Source organism: Aedes aegypti, chromosome 3, assembly GCF_002204515.2.
Source record: "Aedes aegypti strain LVP_AGWG chromosome 3, AaegL5.0 Primary Assembly, whole genome shotgun sequence".
In the NCBI taxonomy this organism is placed as follows: Eukaryota; Metazoa; Arthropoda; class Insecta; order Diptera; family Culicidae; genus Aedes; species Aedes aegypti.
Genome location: NC_035109.1, coordinates 341,323,896 through 341,346,560, shown reverse-complemented (window position 1 = coordinate 341,346,560; position 22,665 = coordinate 341,323,896). Strand labels below are relative to the sequence as shown.

At 46.8% G+C, this 22,665-nt stretch overlaps 9 protein-coding genes across 9 annotated transcripts; 5 read left to right on the top strand and 4 right to left on the bottom strand.

Annotated features, from left to right (window-relative positions):
* Nucleotides 1-1,341: 1,341 nt before the first annotated feature.
* LOC110679813 (histone H4) lies at nucleotides 1,342-1,751 on the bottom strand. The gene has a single exon (XM_021855546.1). It carries the CDS (start codon nucleotides 1,698-1,700, stop codon nucleotides 1,389-1,391), a length of 312 nt encoding a protein of 103 aa, XP_021711238.1. The 5' UTR covers nucleotides 1,701-1,751; the 3' UTR covers nucleotides 1,342-1,388.
* Nucleotides 1,752-7,265: 5,514 nt separating this feature from the next.
* On the bottom strand, nucleotides 7,266-7,774 carry LOC110679781 (histone H2A). The gene has a single exon (XM_021855512.1). The coding sequence runs from the start codon at nucleotides 7,686-7,688 to the stop codon at nucleotides 7,314-7,316; it is 375 nt and encodes a 124-aa protein (XP_021711204.1). The 5' UTR covers nucleotides 7,689-7,774; the 3' UTR covers nucleotides 7,266-7,313.
* Nucleotides 7,775-7,874: 100 nt separating this feature from the next.
* Nucleotides 7,875-8,393, top strand: LOC110679768 (histone H2B). The gene has a single exon (XM_021855498.1). It carries the CDS (start codon nucleotides 7,967-7,969, stop codon nucleotides 8,339-8,341), a length of 375 nt encoding a protein of 124 aa, XP_021711190.1. The 5' UTR covers nucleotides 7,875-7,966; the 3' UTR covers nucleotides 8,342-8,393.
* Nucleotides 8,394-9,740: 1,347 nt separating this feature from the next.
* LOC110679727 (histone H1-like) lies at nucleotides 9,741-11,209 on the top strand. Its single transcript, XM_021855454.1, has one exon. The coding sequence runs from the start codon at nucleotides 10,468-10,470 to the stop codon at nucleotides 11,146-11,148; it is 681 nt and encodes a 226-aa protein (XP_021711146.1). The 5' UTR covers nucleotides 9,741-10,467; the 3' UTR covers nucleotides 11,149-11,209.
* A 5,409-nt stretch (nucleotides 11,210-16,618) lies between these two features.
* LOC110679796 (histone H4) lies at nucleotides 16,619-17,074 on the bottom strand. The gene has a single exon (XM_021855526.1). The coding sequence runs from the start codon at nucleotides 16,969-16,971 to the stop codon at nucleotides 16,660-16,662; it is 312 nt and encodes a 103-aa protein (XP_021711218.1). The 5' UTR covers nucleotides 16,972-17,074; the 3' UTR covers nucleotides 16,619-16,659.
* Nucleotides 17,075-17,147: 73 nt separating this feature from the next.
* Nucleotides 17,148-17,702, top strand: LOC110679746 (histone H3). The gene has a single exon (XM_021855476.1). The coding sequence runs from the start codon at nucleotides 17,237-17,239 to the stop codon at nucleotides 17,645-17,647; it is 411 nt and encodes a 136-aa protein (XP_021711168.1). The 5' UTR covers nucleotides 17,148-17,236; the 3' UTR covers nucleotides 17,648-17,702.
* Nucleotides 17,703-18,571: 869 nt separating this feature from the next.
* On the bottom strand, nucleotides 18,572-19,080 carry LOC110679778 (histone H2A). Its single transcript, XM_021855509.1, has one exon. The coding sequence runs from the start codon at nucleotides 18,992-18,994 to the stop codon at nucleotides 18,620-18,622; it is 375 nt and encodes a 124-aa protein (XP_021711201.1). The 5' UTR covers nucleotides 18,995-19,080; the 3' UTR covers nucleotides 18,572-18,619.
* A 100-nt stretch (nucleotides 19,081-19,180) lies between these two features.
* Nucleotides 19,181-19,699, top strand: LOC110679767 (histone H2B). Its single transcript, XM_021855497.1, has one exon. It carries the CDS (start codon nucleotides 19,273-19,275, stop codon nucleotides 19,645-19,647), a length of 375 nt encoding a protein of 124 aa, XP_021711189.1. The 5' UTR covers nucleotides 19,181-19,272; the 3' UTR covers nucleotides 19,648-19,699.
* A 1,346-nt stretch (nucleotides 19,700-21,045) lies between these two features.
* LOC110679725 (histone H1-like) lies at nucleotides 21,046-22,514 on the top strand. Its single transcript, XM_021855452.1, has one exon. It carries the CDS (start codon nucleotides 21,773-21,775, stop codon nucleotides 22,451-22,453), a length of 681 nt encoding a protein of 226 aa, XP_021711144.1. The 5' UTR covers nucleotides 21,046-21,772; the 3' UTR covers nucleotides 22,454-22,514.
* Nucleotides 22,515-22,665: the final 151 nt, after the last annotated feature.

Sequence of the window (22,665 nt, the reverse complement as noted above, 5' to 3'; positions counted from 1 at the left end):
TAACTATGAAAGATTTAGCAGTTAAAAGAAAACGGTTTGCGTTTGCAGGAGTTCCAAGTTCGATAATATTGATGTATTATCTGATTGAGGTTGAGCATAACTTATGAAAATGAATGAAAGCATCAAAGTTATTGATCAAAAAGATTATGTTTTGTTGTTGGCAAAATATGGTTTCATTTGCGAAAGTCAAATTCCTTTACAACCCTGTTTTGCAGTTACGTCAAAAATCACACATTTTCATGATTATCTCAGAAATCTGCCATAGGATCCTCATAATTGTGTTTGGCACGCGACGAGAGAATCCAGTACTGACCCGATTTTGTCAGCCAATTTCAGATTTGTCAAAAAATTGGTATCGTCATGTTTTACCACGTACCCTCTTTAAAAGTCCATGTAACCATGTCGAAATTTGAAAAACGGGAACAAAATAAAATGACCCGATTTGGTCAGCCTAAAATTCATCGAGGGGCTGACAAAATCGGGTCCTTACTGTAGTAGGGCTGTCCTTTGTTTAATTATTGACATACTAGAAGTTGCTTGAAAACACCCCATTTTACGGTAGACATTTCATCATCCACTTTCAATACATTTCAATGAAACTGATTTGTTCAAAGTCATAAATGCTTGTTGTGGTTTGTAGATTCGAAGCTTGGAAATGTTCGTTCAAAACGATTTTCCCGGTGACCTTCTCAAATTCCCGGTTTTTTCCCGTCGGTGGATTCAAATTCCCGTCTCTCACCCGGTTCGGTGATTCGTTTTCCCTTCGTTTCGTTTCGGGTGCGCGAACACAATTCCAGTGCTTGTAAATATTGATTGCAACCGCATCCATTTCTCATAAGGTACAGTGTGGAACATGATGAAATATTTGTTCGTCCATCGCATTGTGGAACCGAGCGAGGCAAACTAAGAAGTTCCTAACGCAATCCTAATGGAATTTGATGAGTGGTAATAGGTAATAGGGAGTGGTACGACGAGCGTTCCGTACCTGACACTGAAGTCCGGAGTTGAGATGCATGCACGTGAGATTGGTATGGAAAGATGCACGCACTGGATTTCACCGGCGTGGCATCATAGCGGTTGTTGTTTTCGAACCGACCGAAGTACAACAAGTAAGTAACAACAGTAGTGCCACCCCGGGAAATGACAGTGCTGACTAGACTAGACTATGTATGTATATATATATATTGGCATTTTATGGTGTCTTCCAATCGGAGACGAGAATTTTCTCCCCAAGCCACGCCACCGCCGGACTGCAAAAGCGTGTAGTGCTTGTCCCATTAGATTACCCTTGCTTTTAGTGTGTGAACATTTGTCGTATCAACTCCTTGATGAGTGTGTTTGGTGGCCCTGAAAAGGGCCGTTTGAAGAGCGAAACTTTGGAATGCGATTTAACCTCCGAAACCGTACAGGGTGCGTCCCTGACGCTTCAGAGCGTAGACAACATCCATAGCGGTAACGGTTTTACGCTTGGCGTGTTCAGTGTAGGTAACGGCATCACGGATGACGTTTTCCAGGAACACCTTCAACACACCACGAGTTTCCTCGTAGATAAGTCCGGAGATACGCTTGACTCCTCCACGACGAGCCAGACGACGGATTGCGGGCTTGGTGATACCCTGGATGTTATCACGCAAAACCTTGCGATGACGCTTGGCGCCTCCTTTTCCGAGTCCTTTGCCTCCCTTGCCACGGCCGGTCATTTTGGATGAATTTGGTTCTGTGTTCGACGACGGTAGTACTGGAACTGATGGCTGCGCCAATTTCATTTCATTAAATTCATTTTATTTTCATTTTGGATTTTTGTACAAAATTATTTTACATGTTAAGGGTTTGACCCCGAAGGGGTCCTTCAACTTTGTTTGTAATGGTTTTTGCTTGGCTGGTTTGATATTGTGGTGTTACCCTAGTTTTTCTTGGCCTTATGGGCTCTGGTAATTTTTATAAAAAGAGAATTTGATAACCTAACTAACTATTTACACTACAAGAAAAATTTGATAACCTAGGGGGGAACGAGGTCCCGGATGACCTGCTGGTCCGATTGATGGCAACGAGCCCTAAATCTGCCGATCGAGTCACCAAAGCGCTCCTCTAGTGTTTTGATCTCGGCCAGACGGTGGACCTCGGTTGTCCTCGTTCTCGGAGGACTATTGAGGATCATCCGGAGGAACTTATTTTGGGTCCTCTGGAGCCTCAGATGGTGGGTTTTAGCGCAACTCTCCCAGATTGGTACGCCATATTCAATTACTGGAAGAATGACCTGTTTGTAAACAGCAAGCTTATTCTTCAGAGACAGAGTTGACTTCCGGTTGATCAGGGGGTACAATGCTTTGAGCAAGATGTTGCTTTTAGTGACCGTTTTGTCAACCTGCTGTCTGAAGAGAAGCTTGCTGTCTAACGTTAGCCCAAGGTAGTCGGCTGCATCAGACCATTCCACCGTTGATCCACCGAGGGTGATTTTACAATCCTCAGCCGGAACAAGTCTGGGGGATTTGGAATAGGGGAAGAGGATGACCTGGGTCTTCGCTGCGTTGATACAGATCTTCCAGCTGTTCAAATAATCTGACAAGACGTTCAGGCCTCTCTGGAGTCGAGATGTTAGTGCTCTCGTGAATCTGCCGCTGTAGACGACTGATGTGTCGTCAGCGAACAGTGACAGAGAGCCGCCTTCAGGGAGCTGAGGCATGTCCGAGGTGAACAGGTTGTATAGTAGGGGACCTAAAATACTGCCCTGTGGGACACCTGCGGGGATGTTGTGAGGGTCTGAGTTGACTCCATTAAGGGAAACCCTGAACGTCCTGTTAAACAGATAGTTTTTGATGATTTTCACCAAATAGGTGGGAAGATTGTATCGGTGCAGCTTGTACACCAGGCCGTCGTGCCAGACGTTGTCGAATGCTTTTTCAACATCGAGCAACGCCATGGCGGAGGATTTGGCAAGGGACTTGTTCCGCCTGAGGATGTTGGTTACTCGAGTCAGTTGGTGCACGGTTGAACGACCGCGTCGAAAGCCAAACTGTTCCTCGAGCAAGATGTTGTTTTGATCGGCTGCCGAAAGCAGCCGTCTGTTGATCGCTTTTTCAAAGAGCTTTGATAACCCTGAGAGAAGGCTGATGGGTCGATAGCTTTTGGGGGAGGAAGGGTCCTTCCCAGGTTTCTTAATGGGGATGACTTTTGCTGACTTCCACGACGAGGGGAAGTAGCTAAGTCGAAGGCACTGATTGAAAATCAGTGCCAGATGTTGGTAGAACTGGAGACTCAATTGCTTGAGCTCCAAGTTCAGGATGTTGTCGAAACCTGGGGCCTTCATGTTTTTGGATGTTTTGAGATAGGCCAGCAACTCGTCAGCAGTGATCTCCAACTCCTCCGAGAAGTCGTTGGGAGATCGGTGTAGGTTAGCTGCGTGTTCGGAAACAGCAGCGTCGTGTGGGCTAGGAATGTCTAGCCCTAGATTGTGGGAGCTGACGAAATGCCGACCTATCTCAGCAGCCTTCTCCGCAGGGGTTATCAAGCGATCCTCAGAGTCGGTGTTGTCTAATGGGATCAACGGTGGAATAGGTCTGGGTTTGGATTTCAAAAGTTTGGTCATCTTCCAGAATGGCCTAGCACAATCTGGGAGAGAGCGGATCTTGTTGGAAAAATCATCGTTCCTGAGGTCCACCATTCTGGCCTTGATTATTTTGGATATGCGATTGACTTCGCTTTTCAACGCAGGCAGACCAGAGCGTTGATACTGCCTGCGTTTGGTGTTCCTTAAACGAATGAGATCTTTGGTAACACGATCGATGAAAAGGGTGTTGCTCACCTGACCAGATGCTGGTACATGCTGTTCTCGGGCCACGGAGATGGCCTCTTCGACGCTCTGCAGGTGCCGGTCGATGTCTTCAGCGGACGCCAGGGGAGCCTCGTACTGGATGTTAGCGTCGACACACCGCTGGAATTGGCCCCAGTCGACACGGTGGTAGTTGCGCCGGGTGACCCGATGCCGGTTGACCAGGGAACCAACTTCTGCCACCACCGGGTAGTGGTCCGAGCTCAGGTCCTGGTGAACGACCGGTTGGGAGATGTTGTCGGCCATGTTGGTCAGGAAGATATCAATGGTCGCATGGGCCCCGGACCGGCTCAGGCGGGTGGGTGAATCCGGGCTCAGGATGGTGTAGTGGCCTTCCTCCAGGTCCTGTTGTAGGATGAGGCCGTTCCTATTTCGCCGGGGGTTTCCCCAGATCTCGTGCCTTGCATTCAGATCGCCAGCCAGGATGAACTGCCCCTGCCGCCGTGTCAGTTTGACGATGTCTTGCTTTAGGGCCGCCGATGTTCCGTCGTTGATGTTGGTTTGCTTCGGGCAGTACGCCGCGATTTGCTCCGGAGTGTACTCCAACATTTGCTCCGGAGTGTACAGGGAGCCGTCGTCGGAGGGAGGAGTGCCGGGGACACTGCGTCCAGGATTCCCCCATCCAGGAGGGGGCGCATTCTGCACCGGTGGGGCGGCGGCGGCGGCCGCGAGGCGATGCTGAACGGAAGGGGCCGACTGGCGGGATGCCTGCCGGTGGGTTGGTTGAAGCGGTGGCAGATTGGGCACTTGGTAGCGGGGCGTCGGGAAGTGCTCCTCAGTCAGCGGTGGAGGTGGTTGGCGCTGGCGTTGCCGTCCCAGCTTCTTCGCGGATGCTTGCTGGCGGATTGCCAGAAATTCCGCACGTTTGGGGCAGATGCGGCTGCTGCCCTCATGGTTTGCACCGCAGTTGGCGCACTTCGGCTCGGTGCCCTCCATCGGTTGGCAAGTCGTAGTGGCGTGCGCGCCGGCACATTTGCCACAGCGGGGCTTCATGTGGCAGTTCCGTGTGCCGTGTCCGAGCGCAAGGCAGTTGCCACACTGCGTTACGTCCCGCTTCTTCGGGCGGTAGCGCTCCCATTCCACCACGATGTGGAAGAGCGCTCTCACCCTCGACAGGCCCGCCATGGTGGTGGACCCCTTCTCCAAATGGGCCAGGTAGAGCTGGTCCCGGTGTCGTCCTCCTTGTGCTCGCCGGATGGGGAACACACTCGTCGGCTTGAGTCCAGCCGCCTTCATCTCATCGATTATGGCCTCCGGGGTGAACTCCGGCAGCCCTCGGACGAGAACTTTGAACGGCTTGCTACCGGGGGCATCGTGGGTGTAGTATTCCACCCCTTTTGCCTTCAGCAGCTTGCCGGCCTTGTCGAAATCGGCGCCGGAGGCGCACATGATCTTGGTGCCGGTATGGCACAGCTTGAACAGCGGCCGGATGTTGTTGGCCGCTAGCTCAGATCGCAGCGCCGAGAGGTCCTTCGACGCCGTGAAGAGGGGGGGAACCTTCGCGCCCGGGGGGGCTTGGTCCACAGGCAGGGAGGCAAACTGGTTGTTTGCCAGCAACCTGCTGTATGCCGCCGGGTTGGCATCTTCATTTCTTGCGCGTTTCGGCGCGCTGGTCTGCCCACTGTCGGCCAGCGGGGCGGGGATCGAGGCGGAGTCCGCCTTTTGCTTCCTGTTGCGACCCATCGCTATGGGCCGCGGTTGCTCTGCTTGCAGAGATGCCTTTTGGCTAGCCACCCCAAGGAGGTAGGATAGCGCCGGAGAGCAGTCGCGGGAGCGGGAAATCGCGAAAGGTGCACTTCGCACACGAACGGGGGAGAATTCGAACTTGTGTCTCGCAACTCAAAAAGACAACGCAACCGTTCACAACGGCAGTTCGATTCGGAATGGCTGCGCCAAACACTAGCGGCCACTTTTATACCCACTCGAGGGTTGAGTTCTTCTTTCCTCTCTTGCTTTTTCTATTCTTCCGTGGCTTCCGATTGGTTGCCTGCATCGATATGAGCATATAAAAGAGGACTGCCTGGTTTTTTGACCCTCATTCTGTCGCTGCGTTTCAACTGATCCGTTTGGATTGAAAGCAAATTAATCATCATCTAACACAATGGCCCGTACCAAGCAGACTGCTCGTAAGTCTACTGGAGGAAAAGCTCCTCGCAAGCAGCTGGCTACCAAAGCCGCTCGCAAGAGCGCCCCAGCCACCGGAGGTGTCAAGAAGCCTCACCGTTATCGGCCAGGAACCGTTGCTCTGTGTGAAATCCGTCGCTACCAAAAGTCGACTGAGCTGCTGATCCGCAAGCTGCCATTCCAGCGTCTGGTTCGTGAGATCGCCCAGGACTTCAAGACCGATCTGCGCTTCCAGAGCTCGGCTGTCATGGCCCTGCAGGAAGCGAGCGAGGCCTATCTGGTCGGTCTTTTCGAAGATACCAACCTTTGCGCCATCCACGCCAAGCGTGTCACCATTATGCCCAAGGACATCCAGCTGGCTCGCCGTATCCGTGGAGAACGCGCTTAAATTCGGTCTGCATTATAGTTGCCATTCTCAACAAAACGGCCCTTTTCAGGGCCACTAGAGCATTCCCTAAAAGAGTTGTGTGAGCAATTTTCCCTTCAGTGTACCTAAAACTGTTTGTTCCCCTGGGGGAACGATTACTTCCTAAAGCCCCTTGACCTTCCTCCTACCACCGAACGATCATACTCTCAACACTGATGAGGGAGGTACGTCAACCAACCGACAACTCGAGTTGTCCCTTCATGCTTCGCTTTGCACACACTTTTGAATGTGCATCTCCAGCGCGGACTTCATTCTCTGGTACCGGCCGTATGTTTCCCCTTCTTCTTATGCTCTTTTCCGGATGCAGAAGCTTTCCCAGCTCGCCTCCCCTTGTTGCTACAAACTAGACAACTCGAACATCCAACATTGAAAGTTTGACCGTATGATTGAAACGTAATCTTTGGCTTGTTTACTTTGAAACACACCCCTATGATAGTTATAATTGATAATTGTGGGGTTTGGAAATTGATTGATTCCTTTAATATTAGGAGCTCCTGATATAGCCTTTCCTCGAATAAATAATATAAGTTTTTTTAAATACTACCTGCTTCATCAACTCTTCTATTGTCAAGCAGTAGATAGTAGAAAATGGGGCAGGAACTGGATGAACAGTTTACCCTCCTCTCTCTTCAGGAACAGCTCACGCAGGGCTGGCTGTTTCAATGTTTTATGTTTCTGTTTCGGCAAATTGAACTCCAAAAATCGAAAGTTCGAGGTATCCCGAACAGAACATTTAAGAAGCCCAAACGTTTCCCCCCGCGGAATCTAGGAATTGATTCAGAAATGGTCATAATATGGCCGATATCTCTTCATCGATCCTCTCTGTGGCTAAATTAGATAAATCTGCAATATTTCAACAACAACTCTCTAGCGGTGGACTGGATATTGTCGTCCTGAAAAGGACGGTTTTTGGTTTGATGCACGCAGTGTAACTTATGCCTTCTTTTCGGTTTTCTTCGGCAGCAAGACAGCCTGAATGTTGGGCAGAACACCACCTTGGGCGATGGTAACACCGGACAGCAGCTTGTTCAATTCTTCGTCGTTGCGGATGGCCAACTGCAGATGACGGGGAATGATTCTGGTCTTCTTGTTGTCACGGGCAGCGTTTCCTGCCAATTCGAGCACTTCAGCGGCCAGATATTCCATAACGGCAGCCAAGTAGACTGGAGCGCCGGCACCGACACGCTCGGCATAGTTGCCCTTCCGGAGCAGACGGTGAATACGACCGACTGGGAACTGCAATCCAGCGCGGTTGGAACGGGACTTTGCCTTTCCCTTAACTTTGCCTCCTTTGCCGCGGCCAGACATTTTGTGGTTGAGTTTGAGTGGACTTGAGAAACAAACGTTCACGAAGCGTACGTAAGCGGTACTGATGGTGATTTCACCGGATGAGGGTATCTTTTATACATGCGTAGCCCTGCGCTGCACTCATACTAGGATGGTGCGAACGAAATGGATGAAGTAGCAAACGAAGCGAAGGGGCGGAACAGCGCTCACCATTCTACGGGTATAAAAGAGAACCGACTGGTTCGGTCGGGCATCAGTTTCAGTTTTCGTTTGGAATCTAAAACAACGTTAGCAGCACGATGGCACCGAAAACCAGCGGAAAGGCCGCGAAGAAATCCGGCAAGGCCCAGAAGAACATTGTCAAGGGCGATAAGAAGAAGAAGAAGCAGCGCAGGAAGGAAAGCTACGCCATCTACATCTACAAGGTGTTGAAGCAAGTTCACCCCGACACTGGCGTTTCGTCGAAAGCCATGAGCATCATGAACAGCTTCGTCAACGACATCTTTGAGCGTATTGCCGCCGAAGCCTCCCGCCTGGCCCACTACAACAAGCGTTCGACGATCACATCCCGCGAAATCCAAACCGCCGTCCGGCTTCTGCTCCCGGGAGAGTTGGCCAAGCACGCCGTTTCGGAAGGCACCAAGGCCGTCACCAAGTACACCAGCTCCAAGTAAATGACGACCGACACTGCGTTCAATCACACCAAACCAAAAGGCCCTTTTCAGGGCCACTATTTCAATCCCGAAAAAGAGTTGATTTTGAAAATCTGACACTAGACTGTTTTATCACACTATTGAACCGACTGAGGTAGTGTCACGGCGGTGACTTCATACGTGACAACACCCCCCTCTCTTATCAGTTTGAATTTATTCAATTCATTTTATTTATTCGATGTTATCAGTTTCAGTATTGATTAATTATAACGATTACAGTTGCAGAGATTTGGATCCCCATTCAGCTGCGTAATAAATAATAGGAACTTAATTGTTAAGCAGTATAGGGAAAAATCTGTTCACAAAAAAACCCTAGATCTAAGTTTTTCCATCCGTTTGAATTTAAAACAAGAAGATCCACTTCGTACGTTCAACATTTCTGCTGATTGCAAAAAAATGTTGTACCTTAACCACACTTCATTCACTAGCAGAACGTTTAAAGTTCAATATTTATGCTGATTGCCATGTTGCACCTTAACAACTTCATTTTTGCTATCGGTTGTGCTGCATGTTAGTAGTTTAGACAATTTTGACATCATAGGACTAGCTAGCTAGGCAGGCATGATGACAAGTTTCGTGGTTCGTTCGTTCTTCTTCTCAACGTATTGGAAAGAAGCTCATTATGTTTTCTAGCGTCCCATTACAAACGATCTCGTAAGAGCATCCCAGCAGTTCAGGCTATCATAATAACGTTTATCGAACAACAGTTGATGCAAATGGTATCGATCGGATAATCTCGATAATGCCATCAATCAGTTCCCATTGATGGGGCCCATTCACATAGTTCATGGGTGGGTGGTGTGTCTTCGAGATGTAACGGGTCAAACGAAATTGGGAAAACATTCTTATACACAATGGGTGGTGGGCGCGTTGCAAATGGTCATTGTTGGCGTTATGAAGTTTGCGAATGATGGTGACATGACACGTTGTGTGGTTGCCATTCGGCTTCCTGGCTCGGGTGTTGCTCAGTACTAGCACGGACAGACACGTTGAACAGCCCCTGAGGGCACTGTACACAAAAATATATCTCGATCGGGGGGAGTGTAGGGTGCAGTTTCTACACCGGGAACACGTGCCGTGGGGCATGTTAGGGACTTCCGAGAACAATTTGTCGCGAATTCAGCGCGACATGTCCGGTACTACTGCCGCCAGAAGAGATTGTATGGAATGTTCATTCGATGCAACTGCAGCTAGCAAAACCGATGCCTATTCGGGCAGATTTCGCACTAGCTCATTTGCAGATTCCACCGCAGGGAGGGTGCTTGCTTTGCTTGCTTGCTTCTTGAAGTAAAACATTCTCAGATAAGCTAGATCCATAGTAGCACGTGCACTGTCCTTTTCCAATGCAGTTGCCGCCGATGGCTGAGGCAATGCCAGCAATTTGCACACATTCGACCAACCAACAGTGCACAGGTGGAAGGTGATTAGTGTTTGGTGACATTGTTTTCCGGACAAAATGGCACAAACTTGTGTGACTGACGTCATAGTCGAGCCCAAGTTTTCGGTATGTTTGATGAAAAACATCAAATTAACATTGTTCAAAGTTTACTAAAACCAAACGCGTAACATCGCTCGTCGGCACTGGGAATGACTTTGTTTGAGGCTCATTAGGGGCCATTAGACACCGGCATACTGGCTATACCCGCATGTCACCGCAAAGAGCAACCATTCATGTTGCCAAATTCACCACCGCCGTGCAGGGTGGTATTGTTTCAATAGTTACTATTGATTGTTTTATCGAGCAAAGCCACACCATATGGCGCACGGGTGCTGTAAAGACATGTCTCAGCGGTGCTTCTCGCGAAACCGGCCCGATGTGGCGATGACGGGCTGCTAGCGAGACTCATGCACTCACCAAACGGACATACTAGACAGGCAAATACTTAGTGCGATTACCGGAAAAATGCGTTTTAAAAAGGTGTTACCAAAAATATGTACAATATTTCGCGAACAGTCATCCAGTGGACGACCATGTCTGCATCCCTAACACAGACGACGAAATCGAACACCGCACTGTTGCCAGAATTTCCGTCATTCATTCGTTTACTATCGCCATCGTGTGAGTGTTACTCTAGCTACCTATCGAGATGTCTGAAGTTGCCACTGAAGCCGCTGCCGCAGCCCCGGCTGCCTCGCCAGCCAAGACCAAGAAGCCAAGGGCCCCCAAGGGACAGGGCAAGCCGAAGAAGCCGTCGACCCACCCCCCAGTCAACGACATGGTTGTTGCTGCCATCAAAACCTTGAAGGAACGCAACGGATCGTCCCTGCAGGCCATCAAGAAGTACATCGCCGCCAACTACAAATGCGATGTCGCCAAGCTTGCCCCATTCCTCAAGAAGGCCTTGAAGAATGGCGTCGAGAAGGGCAAGTTCGTCCAAACCAAGGGCACCGGCGCTTCCGGTTCGTTCAAGCTGAAGGCTGAAGCTAAGAAGGCCGCCAGTGAGAAGAAACCGAAGAAGGCCGGCGAGAAGAAGGCCAAGAAGGCTACCGGAGAGAAGAAGAAGGCCACCAAGAAACCAGCTGGGGAGAAGAAGGCCAAGAAGCCAGCCGGCGAGAAGAAAGCCAAGAAGCCGGCTGCAGCCAAGAAAGCCAAAGCTGCTGGTGCCAAGGCTGCCAAAAAGGCCGGTGGTGTGAAGAAGGCTGCTGCTCCGAAGCAGAAGGCCACCAAACCTTCCAAGACCGCCGCCAAGAAGCCCAAGACCCCAAAACCGAAGAAGGCTGCCCCAGCCAAGAAAGCTGCCGCGAAGAAGACCGCTGCCAAGAAGTAAATTTGGGACAGCAACCGTACTGTTGTAAAACAGTATCTAACATCCAATCAGTCCTTTTCAGGACTACCATCCAAGTTTAGAACAAAGAGTTGCACAGTCAATGATATTCCATTTCCATTTATTTCCAGAGGGAAATAAATCCCCCCGAAAAGTTACGTGCACTTTGCCACTGAATGGCGAATTCTTCCCGAACCCTTTCGCAAATCAATAAAATTGGCCAATCATGCACCCCTTTCTCTGCCAGCAACTGTAAAGCCCGGACAGGTAGGCGAGCACTGGCTGGCACTCACTGTAGCGGTGCATCCGTACCCAAAGCAAACCTCCACTAGAGGAACAGCTTTTGATACACTCGAATGATTCAAGGATTTGAAGAAGTCTATCGACTTAAAGGCTCCCCCAGATCTAAGCGACTTTTTACGGCGACAGCGACAAAAAAACGTCGCGATTTCGCAGCGATTCGCGTCGTGTCAGTCAAGATGGTTCCATAGAAGAGTGCTTGCAGCGACACAACAACGAAATCGTGTCGCTGTCGCCGTAAAAAGTCGCGTAGTTTTGGGGGAGCCTTATTTAAATCGGGTTGAGATTCGTAGCGTTGCCTTGTGAAACCAAAACATGTTTTCGCGGCAACCTGGAATCGAACCAAGGACCTTGCGATCGATAGGCCCGTGCGTTTTTAATACACTCAGGCAAATGGACTATCGAAATACATTGGATGCACTTATGAAAATTCGCCACAATAAATCGGGTTGAAATTCATAGCTTTGCCTTATGAAACCAAACATTGGCAACAAAAAATGTTTCTCGCAGCAACCTGGAATCGAACCAAGGACCTTGCGATCGTTAGGTCTGTGCGTACACCACGCGCCTACCGACGCCTGGATGTGAGTTGATGCTAAAACGAAACATAAAGCGTTCGTATGTCAAAATGCAAAATGTATGCATTTCGATAGTCTAGTTCACAGGTCCGTACGTACCGGACCTACTGGGCAGGCTGAGTATCGACATCCCAAGTAGAGCGGTCAAGTACAGTTTGCTGCTAATAACCAAAGTAATCTTGACAGCTGATCCAGTATGAGCGAACTGCCACTATTTTCCTTGCGGAATAATCAAATTACTCTTGTGGATGTTGCAAATTAAGTTAATTGGCAGTAAAATACTAAGCCCAGGGATTGGCTTCTGAAAATCTCAATCTTTCGGGGCCAATGGGTCGACCTTGCTCAGTATGTTTGATTTTCGTAATCCAATGCTGTTCCACTATTCCAAAGATGAGAGCAAATCAATACAGTGTAACTGATTTTAAGCGTGATTGGCGAATCGAACGCCTCACATCCCCCCATCGCAGTTTGGGTACGAGAGAAAGAGAGTGAGCACCGCCGCCATTTGCTTGCGTGCACCGAGAAAAATTTGCGGCTCGAAAATTTGGCCCTGAGCTCCTGACACTCAAATTGAAACCGGTAAATTACTTCCGCCGCTGTTACTACACGTGGAGCATTTCCGTTGGAGTGAACGCGTCTTCATTATCAAAATTTTTTGTGCTCATTCTTTTGATTTATTTCGCACATGGGATTTTGCGAATGCCTCTTCTTCTTCTCATTTTTCTTGGCCGGCTTCTCACTTTATTTTTTTATGTGACCATTTTGCTCACATGGCTTGTTGGGAAGTTGAACCCAGACACCTTCAGCATGGGTTTGCTTTGTAGCCACCGACTTTACCACTACACTAAGGAAGGCCTTGACTGCTATTTATCAACATTATGCTCTTCAAGTGCGTCTTACTGCCGAGTTTCAGATAATTTGGCCGATGCCAAACTCCAGATGCCAAAATAAATCAGTGTTTCATTAAATTGATGTTTCTCTAAAGTAATTAAATCTAGGGTGAATTAAAAAAAAATAAAACAAACCCACACATGTAGCAGCATCTACCTTACCTATTCAATTTGTAATCGATTAGTTAACTAATGAGAGATTAGAAACTCTTAAAATGCTGTTCCCAAGGAAATCTGGATTTATTGTGGTATGAATATTCAACAACTTAGGATTTTTTTTTGTATCCAATATGTTTGAGTGCAAAAACTTTCGGCAAGATTATTTTAGGCTAGTAAACTTTTCTTTCAAACTCTTGAGTCAAAAAGTTAGAGCCAAGCTCAAAAAATCAAACAAACATTGTTTGGTACTACATTGCTAATTATTGAGAAAAGTGAAACCTTTTTAAGAAGTTAGTACCGTAAAATGGGGTGTTAAGGACTCGTGGGGTTTTAAGGGATTGAACTTCTCCATCAAGTTTGAAAAGTCACAAAAACGTCGGAAGTCGATATATCAGTCATCTGAAATGCTTGCTTTGTTCGGAGGATTGTGAGCTGCATTATGTGATCGGGGATATCTATTAATATTAGGTATTGTGGAGTCTAGATATTGAAAACGATTCAAACCATTTTTGAAAGAATTTTATTGGCAAAAAAGATTTAACTACAAAACAATGAAACAATATTAACAAAACTATGTGAGTAACCCAGAACATAAGTATATTTAATTGAGATCACAACGCAGACAAAAGCTTTTGAAAATGTTATCTAGATTTCGCCTTTTAATATTTCTTATGGAAAAAGTTTCTTTTTGAAAGTTAGCGGGGTGTTAGGGGATTATCTTTTCTACTACTTTTTCCAAGTTACAAAACTCGTTCGATTTATGCCGATATATGTTCCATTATACTTTAGGCTTGTTCCGTGAAGTAACACTGCATTGTAAAGGTTAAGGGGACTATTTTGTTTGTTACTGAATATTACTAAAATGTCTAGCCCTGAAAATATGGGATTTTTTTTTTTTTTTTTTTTTTTTTCTCAGAGGCACCCGAGTTGCGCGAAGAGTGAAACCAAATCTACCTATCGAACTGTCAAACTGTCTACCTATCGAGCAGACCAGCAAAACAAATAGGGGCTATTTTCGAAGACGAAGGAGAACAATCATTCAAAGAAGCAAATGCAAATATATAGGTTATGATCCTGTTGCATTCAAGTATCAAAACCAATTCAAGACAATTTCAATATCGAGTTAGGGAGAGTTAACTGTACCGTCAAGCTACCATTCACCGTGCATTTAAGAAAAATTTGCACTTCAAAAAAATATAAAACTATTCCAAATAATTTGAAGCGTACTAGAATACCACTACGTAGCGGGCAATTATATAATAATTCAGGGAAAAATCTAAAACTAGTGATGCATAACAAAAAATTAGTCAAAAATTATGTTTGAAAATGTCATGTTAAGGTCGCCTCGTACCGTTCTATGTGTCACCATTTACCGTGCGTATAGTTTTCGTCATGATTTGATTTTGTATCTTGAAGAAACGTTGTTAATGGAGCAACTATGTTGCTAGTAGTGTGCGCATTCATTTTTAAGAGTATTCAAATCTTCATTTACAATAAAAACTATACAAAGTTTAAAAATTGGCTAAATTATTATTTTTTAATTAAAATCGTTATAGGAGGTTTGACTGTATTGTCCAAACCATTCCATATTCACTTAAATTCTAAATATGAAGTAGTTTAATGACGACATAACAATAAATCTAATATTATCGCATAATTTCATGCCTTTTACACTATACACGGTAATAGGATCCATATATATTGAAAAGGATCCATTCACCGTGCATTTGGGTTTCGACTGAAACACAATAAAAATTCTAATTTGCATTAAATCTCATTGCTCATACGATGAAATACATCTTACTAATAATATCCACAGTGAAAACTTGTTGAAATTTTGAAAAATTTCATACTCTATCGTTAAAATAAAAAATGTGATTTTTTGGCGTTTCTACTAAGATTGTTGCAATATCTCGTTATCAAACAGAATTCACATGATTTTGTCTACATAAACTAGGTTTTTCAAAATTATTTGTGGCAAAAACTAGTTCGTTTCATCAGTTTTATCTTATTTTGCTGACCAAAGAATGATTTGTGAAAATTGTATGAATATTCTGTAGGAATTTGTATATGTGCACGGTGAATGGAGGCCGCACGGTGACTGGTGACTTAACGGTATATAGGTTATGATCCTGTTGCATTTAAGTCTCAAAAACAATTCAAGACAATTTTACGAAGTATTGACAGTTTCCAGATTAATAACTATGAAAGATTTAGCAGTTAAAAGAAAACGGTTTGCGTTTGCAGGAGTTCCAAGTTCGATAATATTGATGTATTATCTGATTGAGGTTGAGCATAACTTATGAAAATGAATGAAAGCATCAAAGTTATTGATCAAAAAGATTATGTTTTGTTGTTGGCAAAATATGGTTTCATTTGCGAAAGTCAAATTCCTTTACAACCCTGTTTTGCAGTTACGTCAAAAATCACACATTTTCATGATTATCTCAGAAATCTGCCATAGGATCCTCATAATTGTGTTTGGCACGCGACGAGAGAATCCAGTACTGACCCGATTTTGTCAGCCAATTTCAGATTTGTCAAAAAATTGGTATCGTCATGTTTTACCACGTACCCTCTTTAAAAGTCCATGTAACCATGTCGAAATTTGAAAAACGGGAACAAAATAAAATGACCCGATTTGGTCAGCCTAAAATTCATCGAGGGGCTGACAAAATCGGGTCCTTACTGTAGTAGGGCTGTCCTTTGTTTAATTATTGACATACTAGAAGTTGCTTGAAAACACCCCATTTTACGGTAGACATTTCATCATCCACTTTCAATACATTTCAATGAAACTGATTTGTTCAAAGTCATAAATGCTTGTTGTGGTTTGTAGATTCGAAGCTTGGAAATGTTCGTTCAAAACGATTTTCCCGGTGACCTTCTCAAATTCCCGGTTTTTTCCCGTCGGTGGATTCAAATTCCCGTCTCTCACCCGGTTCGGTGATTCGTTTTCCCTTCGTTTCGTTTCGGGTGCGCGAACACAATTCCAGTGCTTGTAAATATTGATTGCAACCGCATCCATTTCTCATAAGGTACAGTGTGGAACATGATGAAATATTTGTTCGTCCATCGCATTGTGGAACCGAGCGAGGCAAACTAAGAAGTTCCTAACGCAATCCTAATGGAATTTGATGAGTGGTAATAGGTAATAGGGAGTGGTACGACGAGCGTTCCGTACCTGACACTGAAGTCCGGAGTTGAGATGCATGCACGTGAGATTGGTATGGAAAGATGCACGCACTGGATTTCACCGGCGTGGCATCATAGCGGTTGTTGTTTTCGAACCGACCGAAGTACAACAAGTAAGTAACAACAGTAGTGCCACCCCGGGAAATGACAGTGCTGACTAGACTAGACTATGTATGTATATATATATATTGGCATTTTATGGTGTCTTCCAATCGGAGACGAGAATTTTCTCCCCAAGCCACGCCACCGCCGGACTGCAAAAGCGTGTAGTGCTTGTCCCATTAGATTACCCTTGCTTTTAGTGTGTGAACATTTGTCGTATCAACTCCTTGATGAGTGTGTTTGGTGGCCCTGAAAAGGGCCGTTTGAAGAGCGAAACTTTGGAATGCGATTTAACCTCCGAAACCGTACAGGGTGCGTCCCTGACGCTTCAGAGCGTAGACAACATCCATAGCGGTAACGGTTTTACGCTTGGCGTGTTCAGTGTAGGTAACGGCATCACGGATGACGTTTTCCAGGAACACCTTCAACACACCACGAGTTTCCTCGTAGATAAGTCCGGAGATACGCTTGACTCCTCCACGACGAGCCAGACGACGGATTGCGGGCTTGGTGATACCCTGGATGTTATCACGCAAAACCTTGCGATGACGCTTGGCGCCTCCTTTTCCGAGTCCTTTGCCTCCCTTGCCACGGCCGGTCATTTTGGATGAATTTGGTTCTGTGTTCGACGACGGTAGTACTGGAACTGATGGCTGCGCCAAACACTAGCGGCCACTTTTATACCCACTCGAGGGTTGAGTTCTTCTTTCCTCTCTTGCTTTTTCTATTCTTCCGTGGCTTCCGATTGGTTGCCTGCATCGATATGAGCATATAAAAGAGGACTGCCTGGTTTTTTGACCCTCATTCTGTCGCTGCGTTTCAACTGATCCGTTTGGATTGAAAGCAAATTAATCATCATCTAACACAATGGCCCGTACCAAGCAGACTGCTCGTAAGTCTACTGGAGGAAAAGCTCCTCGCAAGCAGCTGGCTACCAAAGCCGCTCGCAAGAGCGCCCCAGCCACCGGAGGTGTCAAGAAGCCTCACCGTTATCGGCCAGGAACCGTTGCTCTGCGTGAAATCCGTCGCTACCAAAAGTCGACTGAGCTGCTGATCCGCAAGCTGCCATTCCAGCGTCTGGTTCGTGAGATCGCCCAGGACTTCAAGACCGATCTGCGCTTCCAGAGCTCGGCTGTCATGGCCCTGCAGGAAGCGAGCGAGGCCTATCTGGTCGGTCTTTTCGAAGATACCAACCTTTGCGCCATCCACGCCAAGCGTGTCACCATTATGCCCAAGGACATCCAGCTGGCTCGCCGTATCCGTGGAGAACGCGCTTAAATTCGGTCTGCATTATAGTTGCCATTCTCAACAAAACGGCCCTTTTCAGGGCCACTAGAGCATTCCCTAAAAGAGTTGTGTGAGCAATTTTCCCTTCAGTGTACCTAAAACTGTTTGTTCCCCTGGGGGAACGATTACTTCCTAAAGCCCCTTGACCTTCCTCCTACCACCGAACGATCATACTCTCAACACTGATGAGGGAGGTACGTCAACCAACCGACAACTCGAGTTGTCCCTTCATGCTTCGCTTTGCACACACTTTTGAATGTGCATCTCCAGCGCGGACTTCATTCTCTGGTACCGGCCGTATGTTTCCCCTTCTTCTTATGCTCTTTTCCGGATGCAGAAGCTTTCCCAGCTCGCCTCCCCTTGTTGCTACAAACTAGACAACTCGAACATCCAACATTGAAAGTTTGACCGTATGATTGAAACGTAATCTTTGGCTTGTTTACTTTGAAACACACCCCTATGATAGTTATAATTGATAATTGTGGGGTTTGGAAATTGATTGATTCCTTTAATATTAGGAGCTCCTGATATAGCCTTTCCTCGAATAAATAATATAAGTTTTTTTAAATACTACCTGCTTCATCAACTCTTCTATTGTCAAGCAGTAGATAGTAGAAAATGGGGCAGGAACTGGATGAACAGTTTACCCTCCTCTCTCTTCAGGAACAGCTCACGCAGGGCTGGCTGTTTCAATGTTTTATGTTTCTGTTTCGGCAAATTGAACTCCAAAAATCGAAAGTTCGAGGTATCCCGAACAGAACATTTAAGAAGCCCAAACGTTTCCCCCCGCGGAATCTAGGAATTGATTCAGAAATGGTCATAATATGGCCGATATCTCTTCATCGATCCTCTCTGTGGCTAAATTAGATAAATCTGCAATATTTCAACAACAACTCTCTAGCGGTGGACTGGATATTGTCGTCCTGAAAAGGACGGTTTTTGGTTTGATGCACGCAGTGTAACTTATGCCTTCTTTTCGGTTTTCTTCGGCAGCAAGACAGCCTGAATGTTGGGCAGAACACCACCTTGGGCGATGGTAACACCGGACAGCAGCTTGTTCAATTCTTCGTCGTTGCGGATGGCCAACTGCAGATGACGGGGAATGATTCTGGTCTTCTTGTTGTCACGGGCAGCGTTTCCTGCCAATTCGAGCACTTCAGCGGCCAGATATTCCATAACGGCAGCCAAGTAGACTGGAGCGCCGGCACCGACACGCTCGGCATAGTTGCCCTTCCGGAGCAGACGGTGAATACGACCGACTGGGAACTGCAATCCAGCGCGGTTGGAACGGGACTTTGCCTTTCCCTTAACTTTGCCTCCTTTGCCGCGGCCAGACATTTTGTGGTTGAGTTTGAGTGGACTTGAGAAACAAACGTTCACGAAGCGTACGTAAGCGGTACTGATGGTGATTTCACCGGATGAGGGTATCTTTTATACATGCGTAGCCCTGCGCTGCACTCATACTAGGATGGTGCGAACGAAATGGATGAAGTAGCAAACGAAGCGAAGGGGCGGAACAGCGCTCACCATTCTACGGGTATAAAAGAGAACCGACTGGTTCGGTCGGGCATCAGTTTCAGTTTTCGTTTGGAATCTAAAACAACGTTAGCAGCACGATGGCACCGAAAACCAGCGGAAAGGCCGCGAAGAAATCCGGCAAGGCCCAGAAGAACATTGTCAAGGGCGATAAGAAGAAGAAGAAGCAGCGCAGGAAGGAAAGCTACGCCATCTACATCTACAAGGTGTTGAAGCAAGTTCACCCCGACACTGGCGTTTCGTCGAAAGCCATGAGCATCATGAACAGCTTCGTCAACGACATCTTTGAGCGTATTGCCGCCGAAGCCTCCCGCCTGGCCCACTACAACAAGCGTTCGACGATCACATCCCGCGAAATCCAAACCGCCGTCCGGCTTCTGCTCCCGGGAGAGTTGGCCAAGCACGCCGTTTCGGAAGGCACCAAGGCCGTCACCAAGTACACCAGCTCCAAGTAAATGACGACCGACACTGCGTTCAATCACACCAAACCAAAAGGCCCTTTTCAGGGCCACTATTTCAATCCCGAAAAAGAGTTGATTTTGAAAATCTGACACTAGACTGTTTTATCACACTATTGAACCGACTGAGGTAGTGTCACGGCGGTGACTTCATACGTGACAACACCCCCCTCTCTTATCAGTTTGAATTTATTCAATTCATTTTATTTATTCGATGTTATCAGTTTCAGTATTGATTAATTATAACGATTACAGTTGCAGAGATTTGGATCCCCATTCAGCTGCGTAATAAATAATAGGAACTTAATTGTTAAGCAGTATAGGGAAAAATCTGTTCACAAAAAAACCCTAGATCTAAGTTTTTCCATCCGTTTGAATTTAAAACAAGAAGATCCACTTCGTACGTTCAACATTTCTGCTGATTGCAAAAAAATGTTGTACCTTAACCACACTTCATTCACTAGCAGAACGTTTAAAGTTCAATATTTATGCTGATTGCCATGTTGCACCTTAACAACTTCATTTTTGCTATCGGTTGTGCTGCATGTTAGTAGTTTAGACAATTTTGACATCATAGGACTAGCTAGCTAGGCAGGCATGATGACAAGTTTCGTGGTTCGTTCGTTCTTCTTCTCAACGTATTGGAAAGAAGCTCATTATGTTTTCTAGCGTCCCATTACAAACGATCTCGTAAGAGCATCCCAGCAGTTCAGGCTATCATAATAACGTTTATCGAACAACAGTTGATGCAAATGGTATCGATCGGATAATCTCGATAATGCCATCAATCGGTTCCCATTGATGGGGCCCATTCACATAGTTCATGGGTGGGTGGTGTGTCTTCGAGATGTAACGGGTCAAACGAAATTGGGAAAACATTCTTATACACAATGGGTGGTGGGCGCGTTGCAAATGGTCATTGTTGGCGTTATGAAATTTGCGAATGATGGTGACATGACACGTTGTGTGGTTGCCATTCGGCTTTCTGGCTCGGGTGTTGCTCAGTACTAGCACGGACAGACACGTTGAACAGCCCCTGAGGGCACTGTACACAAAAATATATCTCGATCGGGGGAGTGTAGGGTGCAGTTTCTACACCGGGAACACGTGCCGTGGGGCATGTTAGGGACTTCCGAGAACAATTTGTCGCGAATTCAGCGCGACATGTCCGGTACTACTGCCGCCAGAAGAGATTGTATGGAATGTTCATTCGATGCAACTGCAGCTAGCAAAACCGATGCCTATTCGGGCAGATTTCGCACTAGCTCATTTGCAGATTCCACCGCAGGGAGGGTGCTTGCTTTGCTTGCTTGCTTCTTGAAGTAAAACATTCTCAGATAAGCTAGATCCATAGTAGCACGTGCACTGTCCTTTTCCAATGCAGTTGCCGCCGATGGCTGAGGCAATGCCAGCAATTTGCACACATTCGACCAACCAACAGTGCACAGGTGGAAGGTGATTAGTGTTTGGTGACATTGTTTTCCGGACAAAATGGCACAAACTTGTGTGACTGACGTCATAGTCGAGCCCAAGTTTTCGGTATGTTTGATGAAAAACATCAAATTAACATTGTTCAAAGTTTACTAAAACCAAACGCGTAACATCGCTCGTCGGCACTGGGAATGACTTTGTTTGAGGCTCATTAGGGGCCATTAGACACCGGCATACTGGCTATACCCGCATGTCACCGCAAAGAGCAACCATTCATGTTGCCAAATTCACCACCGCCGTGCAGGGTGGTATTGTTTCAATAGTTACTATTGATTGTTTTATCGAGCAAAGCCACACCATATGGCGCACGGGTGCTGTAAAGACATGTCTCAGCGGTGCTTCTCGCGAAACCGGCCCGATGTGGCGATGACGGGCTGCTAGCGAGACTCATGCACTCACCAAACGGACATACTAGACAGGCAAATACTTAGTGCGATTACCGGAAAAATGCGTTTTAAAAAGGTGTTACCAAAAATATGTACAATATTTCGCGAACAGTCATCCAGTGGACGACCATGTCTGCATCCCTAACACAGACGACGAAATCGAACACCGCACTGTTGCCAGAATTTCCGTCATTCATTCGTTTACTATCGCCATCGTGTGAGTGTTACTCTAGCTACCTATCGAGATGTCTGAAGTTGCCACTGAAGCCGCTGCCGCAGCCCCGGCTGCCTCGCCAGCCAAGACCAAGAAGCCAAGGGCCCCCAAGGGACAGGGCAAGCCGAAGAAGCCGTCGACCCACCCCCCAGTCAACGACATGGTTGTTGCTGCCATCAAAACCTTGAAGGAACGCAACGGATCGTCCCTGCAGGCCATCAAGAAGTACATCGCCGCCAACTACAAATGCGATGTCGCCAAGCTTGCCCCATTCCTCAAGAAGGCCTTGAAGAATGGCGTCGAGAAGGGCAAGTTCGTCCAAACCAAGGGCACCGGCGCTTCCGGTTCGTTCAAGCTGAAGGCTGAAGCTAAGAAGGCCGCCAGTGAGAAGAAACCGAAGAAGGCCGGCGAGAAGAAGGCCAAGAAGGCTACCGGAGAGAAGAAGAAGGCCACCAAGAAACCAGCTGGGGAGAAGAAGGCCAAGAAGCCAGCCGGCGAGAAGAAAGCCAAGAAGCCGGCTGCAGCCAAGAAAGCCAAAGCTGCTGGTGCCAAGGCTGCCAAAAAGGCCGGTGGTGTGAAGAAGGCTGCTGCTCCGAAGCAGAAGGCCACCAAACCTTCCAAGACCGCCGCCAAGAAGCCCAAGACCCCAAAACCGAAGAAGGCTGCCCCAGCCAAGAAAGCTGCCGCGAAGAAGACCGCTGCCAAGAAGTAAATTTGGGACAGCAACCGTACTGTTGTAAAACAGTATCTAACATCCAATCAGTCCTTTTCAGGACTACCATCCAAGTTTAGAACAAAGAGTTGCACAGTCAATGATATTCCATTTCCATTTATTTCCAGAGGGAAATAAATCCCCCCGAAAAGTTACGTGCACTTTGCCACTGAATGGCGAATTCTTCCCGAACCCTTTCGCAAATCAATAAA

What these genes read in the sequence shown, in the direction of transcription:
- LOC110679767 (XM_021855497.1), top strand. Translation starts at nt 19,273, where the DNA reads ATGGCACCGAAAACCAGCGGAAAGGCCGCGAAGAAATCCGGCAAGGCC.
- LOC110679781 (XM_021855512.1), bottom strand. Translation starts at nt 7,688, where the DNA reads ATGTCTGGCCGCGGCAAAGGAGGCAAAGTTAAGGGAAAGGCAAAGTCC.
- LOC110679796 (XM_021855526.1), bottom strand. Translation starts at nt 16,971, where the DNA reads ATGACCGGCCGTGGCAAGGGAGGCAAAGGACTCGGAAAAGGAGGCGCC.
- LOC110679727 (XM_021855454.1), top strand. Translation starts at nt 10,468, where the DNA reads ATGTCTGAAGTTGCCACTGAAGCCGCTGCCGCAGCCCCGGCTGCCTCG.
- LOC110679746 (XM_021855476.1), top strand. Translation starts at nt 17,237, where the DNA reads ATGGCCCGTACCAAGCAGACTGCTCGTAAGTCTACTGGAGGAAAAGCT.
- LOC110679768 (XM_021855498.1), top strand. Translation starts at nt 7,967, where the DNA reads ATGGCACCGAAAACCAGCGGAAAGGCCGCGAAGAAATCCGGCAAGGCC.
- LOC110679725 (XM_021855452.1), top strand. Translation starts at nt 21,773, where the DNA reads ATGTCTGAAGTTGCCACTGAAGCCGCTGCCGCAGCCCCGGCTGCCTCG.
- LOC110679813 (XM_021855546.1), bottom strand. Translation starts at nt 1,700, where the DNA reads ATGACCGGCCGTGGCAAGGGAGGCAAAGGACTCGGAAAAGGAGGCGCC.
- LOC110679778 (XM_021855509.1), bottom strand. Translation starts at nt 18,994, where the DNA reads ATGTCTGGCCGCGGCAAAGGAGGCAAAGTTAAGGGAAAGGCAAAGTCC.